The sequence below is a fragment of the Exophiala oligosperma genome (genome assembly GCF_000835515.1).
Source record: "Exophiala oligosperma strain CBS 72588 unplaced genomic scaffold supercont1.2, whole genome shotgun sequence".
NCBI classification, from domain to species: domain Eukaryota; kingdom Fungi; phylum Ascomycota; class Eurotiomycetes; order Chaetothyriales; family Herpotrichiellaceae; genus Exophiala; species Exophiala oligosperma.
In genome coordinates this window covers 1,995,158-2,008,350 of record NW_015622819.1, presented here as the reverse complement: position 1 = coordinate 2,008,350, position 13,193 = coordinate 1,995,158, and the positions used below count along the sequence as shown (strand labels likewise).

The 13,193-nt window shown below is 48.7% G+C and overlaps 5 protein-coding genes across 5 annotated transcripts; 3 read left to right on the top strand and 2 right to left on the bottom strand.

Annotated features, from left to right (window-relative positions):
- Nucleotides 1-816: 816 nt before the first annotated feature.
- On the bottom strand, nt 817-1,959 carry PV06_02169 (uncharacterized protein; the record flags this gene model as incomplete). Its single annotated transcript, XM_016402819.1, has 1 exon — nt 817-1,959. One exon carries the CDS (start codon nt 1,957-1,959, stop codon nt 817-819), a length of 1,143 nt encoding a protein of 380 aa, XP_016266716.1.
- A 420-nt stretch (nt 1,960-2,379) lies between these two features.
- On the bottom strand, nt 2,380-3,132 carry PV06_02168 (uncharacterized protein; the record flags this gene model as incomplete). Its single annotated transcript, XM_016402818.1, has 1 exon — nt 2,380-3,132. One exon carries the CDS (start codon nt 3,130-3,132, stop codon nt 2,380-2,382), a length of 753 nt encoding a protein of 250 aa, XP_016266715.1.
- Nucleotides 3,133-3,505: 373 nt separating this feature from the next.
- PV06_02167 (uncharacterized protein) lies at nt 3,506-4,259 on the top strand. Its single transcript, XM_016402817.1, has one exon. It carries the CDS (start codon nt 3,626-3,628, stop codon nt 4,172-4,174), a length of 549 nt encoding a protein of 182 aa, XP_016266714.1. The 5' UTR covers nt 3,506-3,625; the 3' UTR covers nt 4,175-4,259.
- Nucleotides 4,260-5,083: 824 nt separating this feature from the next.
- On the top strand, nt 5,084-8,636 carry PV06_02166 (uncharacterized protein). Its single transcript, XM_016402816.1, has 2 exons — nt 5,084-5,513; nt 5,563-8,636. Exons 1-2 carry the CDS (start codon nt 5,403-5,405, stop codon nt 8,371-8,373), a joined length of 2,922 nt encoding a protein of 973 aa, XP_016266713.1. The 5' UTR covers nt 5,084-5,402; the 3' UTR covers nt 8,374-8,636.
- A 1,641-nt stretch (nt 8,637-10,277) lies between these two features.
- PV06_02165 (uncharacterized protein) lies at nt 10,278-13,193 on the top strand. The gene is made up of 7 exons (XM_016402815.1): nt 10,278-10,828; nt 10,885-11,070; nt 11,125-11,229; nt 11,616-11,728; nt 11,838-12,606; nt 12,797-12,989; nt 13,053-13,193. The coding sequence occupies exons 1-7, from the start codon at nt 10,721-10,723 to the stop codon at nt 13,103-13,105; spliced, it is 1,527 nt and encodes a 508-aa protein (XP_016266712.1). The 5' UTR covers nt 10,278-10,720; the 3' UTR covers nt 13,106-13,193.

The window sequence follows — 13,193 nt, the reverse complement described above, 5'->3', positions numbered from 1 at the left end:
CTGTGTGTGATATAAAAGGGATGGTACATTCCCAAAAACACTTGGGTCCAAGGAAACGTGTGGGCCATTCACCGAAACGAGAACAATTTCCCCGAACCAGATCGATTCTGTCCCGAGCGGTTTTTCGAAGATCATCCTCTCCATCGTCCGTTCCCGAACGAGAAGGGTTACATGACTTTTGGGTGGGGTAGAAGAGTCTGCAGTGGTCAAGGGTTGGCTGAGCAAGGAACTTTTTTGACTGTTGCACGCTTGCTGTGGGCTTTCAATATTCAAAAAGCTCTCGACAAGAATGGCAATGAAATCCCAGTGGACATCTTCAAGTATACGTAAGTCTCTTTCCCCTTTGTTTTGAAACATCCCCCGGGAAGCGTGCGTCAAAATAACAAACGGCTGACTTTGTGGATTGGAACAGAAACGGATTGAATTGGCGACCGGAACCCTTTGAATGTCGCATCACTCCTCGAACTCCAGAGATCAAAGAGACGATAGAACGCGAGGGAAAGCAGGCATTGGAGGAGTTGTCGCAGTTTGAAGGGGAGAGCAAGTACCGTATGAGTACGTTTTATTTGCAGAAGTTTTGAGTAAGGATGTGACAACAGGGAACCAACGACGTTCGGAGTTGGATCAAGGGTTCACGATAGTAGTAGTACACAGTACAGTCGACAGATGATTGTATCTTAGACATTGTAGGACGGCTTGCGACACAGGAGCTGAATATTTACAATGTCCAGACCAGTTTTGCCACCAACTCTTGCATATGCTGCAATAAATAACATTTATACAATGACACGGACCTTTCTAGTTATAGTGTTTTCTTTACAACCTTGACCACCCACCAATTTTACGACGGAGGCTCAAAACGTTCTTGGCTGCCATCTTCGCGTCCCCTACCACCCCACGAGCAACACCAAAACCTTTGCGGATTCTGGTAGTAGACATTCGAACTGGAACATGACGACGACGATGACCATCAATACTTTTTCGATATCCGTATGGTGTCGGTGAACGGTATCTTCTTTTCCTCGTCTGCTTCGATCTTGATGTTGAAAGGGCTAGTACAGACGACGAATGTTCTGCCAGCTGAGGGAGGAGCGCTGTATCTTCATCACCATCGTCGGTACTAGTATCAGATGAGGAGTCGTTTTCGATTTCGCTTTCAAATTCGATATGATCTGTCGTTTTCTCACAGTCTTTTTCAGACCCTGAGGCTTGCGACGGTGGCGTGATAATGACAACATCGTCAGTTCGTGTCTTTTCCATCTCCGCCTCTGTCCTTGACGTGGAGTCTCGTGTACTGATAATACCTCCTCCTCGACGAGCAGAGAGCGCTCGAGATATTTTCTTCCCCACGGATTTGATTTTGGAACTTCTGGGTCTGCTGCTTGACATTTCGAGTGGGACATTCTCTCCAGAGACTTTGAGTCCAGAAAATACATGCCTGGTCTTCGATTCCACGGCACCAAATATACTCCTCCGTCCGGCTTTTAATCCAGCAAGAGCATCTTTCGTCTTGACCGACACAGCGGCCAAAACACTCTCGCGCTTCTTCTTTGTTTGTGTCTTTTCAGTCTTCTCGTGCACGTCTGGTTTTGTCACTTCACACTCGACAATCTCCTTCCATGTCTCCTCTTCTCGTTGTACCCGAAGCCCTTGTAACATGATAGCTTCACGTATCTTGTTGACGTATTCCAGTACATGCTCAGAATGTTCTTGTACCTGTAGTTCACAACCATCCATACATGGTGGATCATCTTTGGGTTCGAGTTCGAATTCGCTTTCGATCACGATTTCTTGTACCTCCACTTCAACTCGAGGTCGAGGCAACATCTCAATTGGTTCTTCAGGAATGCTAGCCATGCGCTTCACCCTGGGAGATGAGGCTGCTCGACCGCGGACGCCGGCGTCCTTTTCCTGGATCTTGTCCTTGCGCTCCGGATGGGTTTCGGCCTCTGTTACCATGGCTGATCTTAATTGTTTTTTCCGAATACGGCGTATTTGTTTCGAAAGGATGATTGAGCTAGCCCATGAATTCGATGACTCGAGTCGTGAATATGAATATGCGCTGGTCGGAAAGCATTTTATTGTGTACCTTTCTTGGTTGTCCTTGTTGAATGATATCAATAGCCATCTAAAAAGTTATTCTTGACTTGGACAAACAAAGGTCCTTGTGCTTTGGACAATGAATGTCTGCGAATATAGTAGAGCATGGTTAATCGGTTTTGAGTTTTCTTCGTGGCGATCGTTTAGAAACAAAGAGAAGACCAATCTGGTCATTCTGGGCCCTTTGTTAGAATTTGCTGTCGCTTAGATGGTGTCGGATGTACGTATTGAATAGCACATTCAGATCGATGATCATGTAGAAGGGACCTCCTGTGACATTCATCCGAATGTAAATTGATCAAGAACGTCGGGGTCAGAAAAGCTGTCGTAGGCCGAGAAATCAAAGAACTCGTCGGTTGAGCATTCCAGACCGGTTGACATGGCTTCGTCTTGGGGCCATCCGAGAATGTTCTCCTCTTGATCGAATAGTTTCAATTGCTCCTCTACAGCCTCGTATGCCGCAACAGAGGCGTAATGTTTCATGTTCAATTCCATAAACGCAAAGTCACCATCGTCTGGCAGACAACCACCTCCGACGGGCGATGTAGTGACGCTGTTATCATGTACCTGTAAGTCATGCCCCGAGCTAGGAGATGCCAACTCCGAGTTGCTTTGACTCCTGATCTTGAGAGTGTATACAGCAGGAGTTGACCCGATGATGTCTTTGAATATACCATGAAGGTATCTCGACGAGATGTTGACATTTTGCGCCACTTCCTTAAGCGTCGTGTTGCCTTTGGTCATTGCAATGTATTCACATGCTTTCTTGACGGTTTCTCTCTGTGGCTGCGTGATGGTACTGCCCTCGACGTGATTGCGATCCGGTTTACATCGCTTGCAAGGTCGGAAGCCGGCGAGAGCCGCTTGGACAGGAGTGTCATAAAACTTCACGTTGGCCCTTCGAGCCAGTCGTGCCGGGCATGTTGGTCTGCAGAAGATCTTCGTAGTTATGACGGCGTAAACAAATGCCTGGTCGGCATGCTTGGATCGGGACTGCACGGCCAACCACCGTCGATGATCGATATCAGACATGATTGAATTCGGTTCGGTTCCTGGATCAAAAAAGAGGTTCTTCACTACCTGTGACGTTGAGATGGATTCAACGCAAGTAATACGATAATCAGACTCAAGTCAAGCCTCAGGTTGATGGATTCGAGTGAGATGGATGGTGGAATCGATCGTCCTTTTGTGCTGACGAGCCTGAGATAGGCGAGAAATTACGCTAAGCCATGAATCAGCTAGTCTCTAGATGAGTCAGAGGGGTTGTGCTGCTAAAGTGACCAATTGGAGGCATCAATCGAAAAGTCTTGACTGGGACATCATCGAATTTCTCCCCGGAGGTCAAAAAGCGGCGTGAATGTCACTTTGCGAATTCAGGGAAGTGTCTCTCTATGCCCACATCGTAGACCTACCATACAGGCGAGAGGTAGTCAAATTTTGTGTGATTTTGTCATTGTATTTGATAAACTTCTTCATTGGAAAACCCAGCGCCTTTGGGTGACCCCTTTCCAACTTCAAACAATCAATGAAAGTCATCGTCGAGGAATACAATCCACAATGGGCTATTCAATTTCAGAACATCAAGTCTGAGGTAGAAGACATCCTTCGGGGAGTCCGATATATTAGTATTGAGCATGTGGGCAGTACTTCAGTACCAGGTCTGCCCGCAAAACCAATCATTGACCTATCTGTTGTCAGCGAGGCAGCAGATGTGTCCGCAGCGATCGAAGCCTTGACATCGAATGGAGGCTACACATATATGGGGGAGATGGGAATCCCCGATCGACATGCGTTCCGGAAACCCTCAGTACTTCCGCGTCGGAACTTATATGTCTCTGTCAAAGGCTGCCACTCCATCCGAAACCATCTAGGTGTGCGGGAAGTTTGTCGAAGTGACCCCGAAGTTAGAGAGGCATATGGCCAAGCAAAACTAGCTCTGTCTGAAAGAGAATGGAACAATGTTGATGAGTATTGTGAAGCCAAGAATGAAATTCTCTCTTGGGTTCTGGAGAGAGCGGGTATGAATAGTGAGGACCGCAAGATAGCGAGGCAGCTTAACACGACGACGCAGTGAGTGGATATGATCATGAACATGAGTTACCTCGGATCATGGAATGTGAGGATGTGATAGATCCAAATGTATTGTTCGCCTTTTGATGCCCTTCTCTTTCCAAGATGGTCCGCGAGTGACCTCACATAGCAGCTCATTTTGCAGCCGGACTTGTCCTCCAGGTGCGGGTGAAGGAGTGGAGAGGATGGAGGCGATCGAGATTGTACAATATCTCATGCTACTGTAGGAAGTAAAGTCCAGTGTAGGTTTCACATGCAGAGTTGCATCCTGGAAATCTGTGTGCTTGCTGTCGCATCGTTCGATGGCCTCTCTCGACCCCAGCGACTAAAGCAGGAGTAATAATGTATGTCGCGTGCTATTCTAGGCTGTCGATTGTAAGACATACTCCAAGCAGAAGATACCAGAAACCGAAGCAGTTCGATCTTGATGACGCTGATCGCACCTCGACAGACATGACAGATGGGGTGCGATGGAGAGAGGAAATGAGACATGGCGAATGAATCGACAACAACTCACGTCGATGGATCGGAAAATTATGCGGAATAAAGCAATCCTTCGCTGGTGGGAACGTTGGTGTTCTGATGGGATTTTGTTATTCCCAATGCCAATTGGCTGGCTTTGGCGATTTGAAAAGAACGCAGTGTGAAAGAAAAAGAAGCGAGTGGTGGAAAGAGGGCCTGGATCACTTGGGGGAACCGCCAAAAATCAACGGCTTGGGGTTGAAACGGTGCCGCTAGATTGTAGGCCAATGAAGCCTGGGGAAGCCTGCGCAATGAGTACCGTAGGCTGTAATAGGCTTCTGGCCATGACATGGTCCCCCTTGTCAGTCCCTGCGTTAGCGAATTCTACAGCACGAGCAAAAAGCCTCAAGGATGCCCTCGTCAGAATACCCTGCAACACGTCTTCGTATTTGAAACATATTCCCTTCTTGGTCTCATTCTCCTGTTGTACATACTATTTCAATCTGATCGCAGCATCAACACACCGTTGAATTCTTTTCTTAAATTTCTTTCGACTACTCGTACCCATTGTCACTCGTTAATCCCCTGCTCTCGACCTTTGACCTCGAAATACTTCTTTGTTCTCGACCGGTTGTGTTGTCTTCGATTATCGGGTTGCACGAACAAAACAATATATATCATCACTGTTCCCGGCAGAGGAGAATAGCAACATTAATATGCGGAAGTCTGCATAATTGTCTTTGGCGAAAAGAGTGCAAAGTTACCTAAGAATGTCCGCAGTCAAGGTGCTATCTCCTCGACAAACACCTTCTCCTGTAGACCCCAATCTGTCCACAGGGGAACAGGTGCTTCAGTTGATTTCAAACCCTTTTCAGGCTTCGGTATGTCGCTCGCTCGTGGTGTGACCTGAGTGCACGCTGACTTGCACAGATACAGTACAATGCGTTCTGGGCCTCCCTGGCTACCTCTTTAGGCTTCAGTGCCGCTCTCGCCCTCCTTTTTTGCTTCGTCCGTCCGAGGAATAACATCATCTATGCTCCAAGACTGAAGAATGCGGACAAAGACCATGCTCCTCCACCGCTGGGGCGAGGATTATTCAGTTGGGTCAAGCCCGTGAATAAGGCCAGTGAACCGTTTTTGGTGGAAAAGATTGGGATGGATGCGGTCATTTTCCTAAGATTTAGCAGAATGCTGCGGAACATGTTCTTAATACTTGGCTTGGTGGGAATAGCCATCATGATACCGGTTAACGTCACCCTGGGGAGCAAAGGCGCGTCAAATGGTTCTTCGGCTTTCACCGTCATGACGCCCTTGTTCATCTGGGGTAGTGGTCTCTGGGCCCAAGTGGTGTTGGCTTGGTTTACTGATCTCGTGGTGATATATTTCTTATGGTATAATTATCGACGAGTTCACCAATTGAGGCGAGCATACCTGTCAAGCCCAGAATATCAAAGAAGCATACACGCGCGGACTCTTCTGATTCGGGACATTCCTTCCCAAATGCGGAGCAACGAAGGCATTGCCCATGTTATCGATGAAGTGAACGCAAGTGGCGCTACACCAAGAACGAGGATTGGGAGGAACGTCAAGGTACTGCCTGACCTTGTCGAAGAATACGAAGAGAACGTCAAAGAGCTGGAATCCGTGCTCGCCAAGTACATGAAAAATCCTGACAAGCTACCAGCTCATCGACCAACCATGAAGGCGCCTGCCAAGTACAAAGGGACTACGGCAAACGGGAAAGTTGATGCAATTGAGTATTTGACGGACCGTATACGGACACTCGAGATGAAGATCAATGACATACGCGAGCGTGTGGACAGTCGGGATGCCATGCCCTATGGCTTTGCGACGTATGACCAGATCTCTCAGGCTCACATTACCGCCTTCAAGAGTCGAGGGAAGCGTCCGCAGGGCACCAAAATCCGACTTGCACCACGTCCAAACGACCTTATCTGGAGCAATCTGAAGCTGTCTCGGTCTACACGACGCAGCAAACGCATCATGAACGGCATCTGGATTGCTGTCTTGACTATTATCTGGACGCCTATTAACGCTGGCATTGCTATCTTCTTGTCCAACTTGTCGAACCTGGCTCTCGTCTGGCCAGCTTTCAGGACGTCGCTCAACGCCCACAAAGGAGGCTGGGCGATTGTCCAGGGTATTGCTTCACCAGCCATCACCTCGCTTGTGTACCTTGTTCTTCCAGTCATTTTCAGAAGACTCCAGATTCGAGCAGGAGATGTAACCAAGACAGACCGGGAACGACACGTCCTTCGGAATTTGTACGGCTTCTTCACGTTTAACAACCTGATCATTTTTTCGATCTTTTCGGCTGTCTGGCAATACGTTACTCTCGTGGTTGAATACGACAGACAAGGAAATGATACCTGGACATCTTTGAGAAGGGGCAATCTATTTCTCGTCATCACCACCTCATTGTGTCAAATCTCGCCTTTCTGGGTCACCTGGATTCTTCAGCGCAATCTGGGTGCCGCTATCGACCTAGCTCAGCTCTGGCATTTGACATATGTCTGGTTTGCGAGAACATTCATGGCACCTACTCCGCGACAAAACATCGAATGGACCGCACCTCCAGTCTTTGAATACGCGAGCTACTATAACTATTTCCTCTTCTACACCACCGTCGCTTTATGTTACTCGACCCTTCAGCCGATCGTCCTGGTGGTGACGGCCCTGTATTTCTCCATTGATTGTTTCCTCAAAAAGTATCTCCTTATGTACGTTTTTGTCACGAAAACTGAGTCCGGCGGACAATTCTGGGTCACGATTTTTAACAGGATTGTCTTCGCAGCTATGCTGTCGAACGTAATCATTGCGATCGTGGTCAAGGCACGAGGCACGTGGGCACTTGTCGCGGCAATCGCCCCGCTCTTGGTCATCATGGTCGCCTTCAAATGGTACTGCATGAAGACATTCGATATGGACTTGAAGTACTATGCGCGAGGAGGCATGCAAGACCAGGAAAATCTCGCTGCGACCGACAAGCACCACCCGGCGGAGAAGATCTCGTCCAAATTTGGACATCCAGCATTATACAAACCACTCATGACGCCCATGGTTCACGCCAAGGCAAAGCATCTACTCGGAGAAATTTACCGTGGCAGACTCGACTCTGAGGGCGGCCAATCGACGACCTTTTCAGATATTGCCATGCAACCCATGTCTCCTAACAAACCGCCACCTCCAGACGTTCCGTTCGAAATCGTACCAGAAGCACAGCAAGATTTCCACTTCTACAGAAACAGACCCGAGTTCCGCGATCAAGCCGGCGACACTCTTTCCGAGCGTAGTCAAACACCCATGTCGATGTCTGGCTATGGAAAGGAAAGTTACAACTCCCCGCCGAGCTCCAGACCTATGAGTCCAGCCGTTGGTGCTCGCACTCACACACCGCCGCAAGAGTACCGTGGCGTGCCCCATCGTAAACAATTCGACCAATCTCATGTCCCCAATCAGTTCAGAACGACCAACAATCGTCGATCGGTTGAAGGCGGCGATCTCGGCTTACGGCCACATGGACCATACACTGATCCGTACGGTCAGTACGATGATCGCACAAATCTCCTTCACGGCGTGGGCGACGTCCGAACACCTACTGGCGAGTTCATGTCGATGGACCGGTGGCGGAGTCCTAGCCAAAGCAGAGACAGGACATCTACGCATACTCCAGTCGATGAATTGAACTCGGGCTACGACTATTTCAGAGGAAGACGGTGATTTGTGACATGTTTTGTGCCAAGTTTGAAAATTGGAAAGTTGTGTAAGAAGATTCATCTCGAGGTGATGAGCACGAGTTTGCGTGTTTGCATGTTTCGGGATTAGAAGGACCAAACAAATGGAGATGAAGCGCATTTTACGATGATATGAAAATCCAAAAGCTCAGTAATGATTTGAAGAAAGATAGAATAGAATGTCTTCTCTTTGGTTTCAAGCATTGAAATCAACAATTGCAGTGTCTAGTCTGACCTACCAAAACCAAGCTGAAGTACATATTCGTTCGTTCTAATTAGTCGCCGCTACTCCGTACACTATCGTATCCCGTTAAAAGGCTCCGCTGAGCACGCCGCAAAGATTCCAGCCTTTTTGCTTCCAGCACTGTCGAGATGGTCAGCCACACCGTCCATTCTCATCAATACACCCCAGGAAAACCACAATGCCCCGTCAAATCTTTCCCTTGCATCGTAATGTAATGACACGCTGAAATGAAAGTGAACGATGGCGAGTAATGATCCGTCGGACATCCAAATGAATGGCGATCACATAACCACTGCCAAAGCAAAAGTAGCCCCTGATCTTTGGAAGAAGCATCGAAACAACCTCGTCGAGATTGACCGGGGCGGTATCCCGCCGGTCGTAACGTCCCAGACGAACCATGTGATTGATCCAACCGACGAGCATATTCTTCACGAAGCATTTCGACGCCTTGTCCGGGTACTCTCTAAGATCCAAACCGCTTGTACCTGGCAGTTTGAATGGTCACCCACGATTTCTAATCCTCCCAATCATACGTCGAAGCCCTTGTCGTCGGCGCCGCCCCAAAAGAGATTCGAGAAGAAGACTCCGCCGTTGTGCTTTTTGTGGCCACGTTGTTGCGAAGGTGTAGCACGCTACAGCAGTGTCCCATGAAACGTGTCACATAAGGATCCATTGTTGTTTTGGGCTTAATGTTAGTGTCAGTGTCAGTGAAGTAGCCAGCACTGTTTGGAATGAGTGGAGTCAGAGACGCTTCTAGTGGTCGTAAATGGTGTTGAACTTCGGCAGGCTCGATCCTTATTACATCGTCTCTATTAACAAGGTCGACCTCAAACCGCAGTCGATCTCCTTGAATGTTAGAGTGTGGGCTAAGGTGAAGCTCTAATTGCGAGAAAGATCATATATTGCGAACCAAAAGAGAATATTCACGTTGACGAAGTAGTTCCTGATAGTCCCTGTCATTGTCAAACTTAGTTATTCTGAGCTGAAAAGTTGAGCATAGATTCGAAGGGTGGTAGAGCCTGCATTCGAATTTGCCATAGAAGAACACGCTCATGGACTCGGAAAGGCATGAGAGGAATTGAAGAGAATATTATGTGGTTTTGATACAGAAGCGAAGTGATAATCGTGAACGAAAGTGATAATGGCTGATGGAAGTAAATTCAGGTACGGCGCATCATTTGACTCCGTATGATAATACGGTCAAGTAAATGCGCTTTCAAGCGAGAAACTCTGACTGCACTCATACCTCTTCCTCTCTATTCTACTCGCACCTATGTAACAACGTTCCTCCAGGACGGTGTATACTCAGATCTACTACCGCCTGCGATTCAAGACTCTAACGTATCTCGCGTGGTCAGATCTTCACGTTCGACACATTGTCCTTGTGAGGAGACCTCGGTACGTGCTCGGTTAAGAGGCGACACCCCTGGGACTGCCAGCAGATCCAGGGCCAATTCATGCATCAGTGGCATTGGCACTGTGGAATCCTGGAGCACTCAATGTCAAATCAATTCTCAGCAGTAAACAGTGTCTACCCCGACTCATTTGCCGCGAGAACAGACGAGTTGAAACCACTATTATCCCTTGGTCCGACTTCGGTATAAATGTCTTTCAGTATCAGCTTTCTTCCCCACAACGTCTAGGAATCCTCAAATGATGTATGTCGATCGACATTCATTTACCTTAAAAGGGTTTGTTCTACCGGTATAGCACTGGCTCCTGTCGAACGTCTATCCCTGCTAGCAGCCATGGCATATGCTGATCACCCTGCACGTCTTCGGGGTACACTTCGTCATTGTGTAGCATTTGACGGCCTTTCATGCAAGCGCAGAACGCTGCTCCGATTCAGACAGCTCTTACGGTCATTCGACAGGCCATTATCCGACTGTACCACCGGTACACGTGCAAAACAGGCGAAAGCCATGGCCCCAATCATAGGGCCGAAGCGACTCGTCGGCAAACGACCCTTTCCCCGACAAAGTGGCTACTGCTATTAAAGAAAACCCCAGATCCCCCCGTTCTGTGGCTTTTCCTCCCGGGGTAACTCTTCGTATACGGAGCAACAGTGCGTTCAGACTTACTCGGCGCCATGGAGAAAACAATCCTAGAAAAGCAAGAGCAATATGTCGAACCTGGAGATCCAGTCCATCTAGAGAAGTCTGGACTTGGCGACCATGCAGGTCTCGACGATTCCAATGTAAGTAGAAACTACGGCTGACCTGGCCTCAATTTTCATCCTTGACACCTGGTTAGCTACCTCGATATGACGACAAGGAGACGAAACGTATCCTACGCAAGGTCGACTACCGACTACTGCCTATGCTGACGGTGCTGTACGTCCTCGCTTTCCTGGACCGAGGAAACATTGGAAATGCCAAAGTCGCCGGCATGAACAAAGACCTGAACCTCACCGGAACCCAATATAACATAGCACTGACGGTACACTCTGGCTTCTATCACATCTATCAAACAAAATGCTGACCAGATCAAAAGGTCTTTTTTCTTCCCTACGGCTGTCTAGAAATTCCAAGCAATGTCATTTTGAAACTGATACGACCGTCGCTGTGGATCATGATCATGATGCTCTCCTGGGGACTGGTATGTACAATTTCCGAAACAAGTAATCCAGCTATGACCTGAAGCGATATATCACGCACACCGACCTCTGCATTACGCACAAGGCTATTGATATCGGCGGAGAACCCCCAAATTGTCATTCCTCGGTATCAATATGAGTTAAATGGTAACCGACAAAATACAAATATATCAAGAGACAATCTCAAGGACGGTGAGAATGACGAGCACCGAGACACTAATAGGGACAGTAATATCGACTAAATTATTAGTTACTCAGTCGTGCGGTTTTGAATCAATCGCCTGTAGCGAATGACAATGGGGGCCACTTAAGTATAGCCTTGTGCGTAATGCAGAGATGGGCGTGCGTAATACCTATCGCCTGGCCTGACTAACACTCATACCCAAAGGTCATGACCCTGCAAGGTATTGTTCAGAATTACCACGGCCTCATCATCACCAGAACACTCCTGGGAGTCACCGAGTCCGGCTTCTTTCCTGCTGCGACGTACTTGCTTACAACGTAAGTCTTGCTCACTGAAGCCTGGCTCTACCCGACCAAGCTCTCCACACCCGCACTTGTCAGGCCTGAGAGGACGACGATAAGCTAATTGAACGCTGGCTTTTGATAGATGGTACTGTCGCTTCGAAGTCCAAACACGTCTATCAATATTCTTCTCTGCAGCGTCATTGGCTGGCGCATTTTCCGGCTTGTTGGCGTTCGCTATCGAAAAGATGGATGGCATCGCTGGTCTCGGCGGCTGGCGTTGGATCTTCATCCTCGAAGGCATGGCCACCGTCGTGGTCGGGTGCTCCCTGTACTGGACGCTCCCGGACTCGCCTCAAACGGCGAGCTTCCTCACCCCAGCCGAACGGGACTTTATCATCCGCCGCCTCAGACAGGACGCAGGCACATCGGCCGGCCAAGTTCGCACCGACGATGGTTTCCAGTGGAGATACCTCCGCGCCGCCTTGTCTGACTGGAAGATCTACCTGGCCGTCATCATCTACTGGGGCAACAGCATCTGTTTGTACGGCTTCACGTACTCTGCGCCCACCATCATCCTCGAGCTTGGTTACACGGCCGCAAATGCCCAACTGCTCACGATCCCCATCTACCTCGTCGGGGTGGCCAGCACGATATTCTTTTCGGTGCTCGCCGACAGACACCAGACGCGCTGGCCTTTCATCGTTGGTCCTTACAGCGTTGCGTTGCTCGGATTTGTCGGCCTGCTTTCGATCCCGCATCCAAAATTACCCGGCTTGACGTACGCTTTACTCTTCACCATCCCGGGCGGTGTCTACCCACCCTTGATCGGATGTTTGTCCTGGGTTGGCAACAACATAGCACCTACGTGGAAGAGAGCCATCGGTATGGCCCTTCTGATCAGTATTGGAAATGTAAGTATACCTACTCCTTTGTTCCTACGGTGGTCCCGAGGGGAAGGGGGGGGGAGGGGGGTCCTATACAGGGGGGGCCTATACCCCCGAAGCGAAAACTACGATCTGATGCGTGGTCCTTTTGCGACTACAACCCGATACGTTGACTCCGCGAGAGACAAATATAGCTAACATTTGTTGTCCTTCTCAGCTCGGCGGCGCGGTCGGCTCCAATATCTTTCTGGCAAAACAAGCACCGCATTACTGGCTTGGCTACGGGCTGGCACTCGGCATGATTGCGGCGGCTATTATTTCTACTTTCATCCTCAGAATCGCCTACGGTGTTCTCAACAAGAAGAGAGACCAGATGAACGAGGAAGAAATTCGAGCCAAGTATACCGAAGGTGCGTTTGTACTTTTTTGTCCCACACTAGACGAAAGATGTACTGACTTTCTTTTGTTTTCAGAGGAGTTGCTTGACATGGGGGACAAGTCACCTCTCTATCGATATGTCATTTAGACAGACTCAGAGAGAACCGATGTTTTGTGAAAAGAAATGAAAAAATTGCGGTATGTCTGAGGTGGAGGACCAAAATCCACGACTGACG

Bases quoted from the DNA above. Each gene is read 5' to 3' on its own strand.
- PV06_02167 (XM_016402817.1), top strand. From the start codon at position 3,626: ATGAAAGTCATCGTCGAGGAATACAATCCACAATGGGCTATTCAATTT.
- PV06_02166 (XM_016402816.1), top strand. From the start codon at position 5,403: ATGTCCGCAGTCAAGGTGCTATCTCCTCGACAAACACCTTCTCCTGTA. The intron at 5,514-5,562 runs GTATGTCGCTCG...TGACTTGCACAG, and splicing joins CAAACCCTTTTCAGGCTTCG to ATACAGTACAATGCGTTCTG.
- PV06_02165 (XM_016402815.1), top strand. From the start codon at position 10,721: ATGGAGAAAACAATCCTAGAAAAGCAAGAGCAATATGTCGAACCTGGA. The intron at 11,230-11,615 runs GTATGTACAATT...TCATACCCAAAG, and splicing joins TGATGCTCTCCTGGGGACTG to GTCATGACCCTGCAAGGTAT. The intron at 12,607-12,796 runs GTAAGTATACCT...TGTCCTTCTCAG, and splicing joins TTCTGATCAGTATTGGAAAT to CTCGGCGGCGCGGTCGGCTC.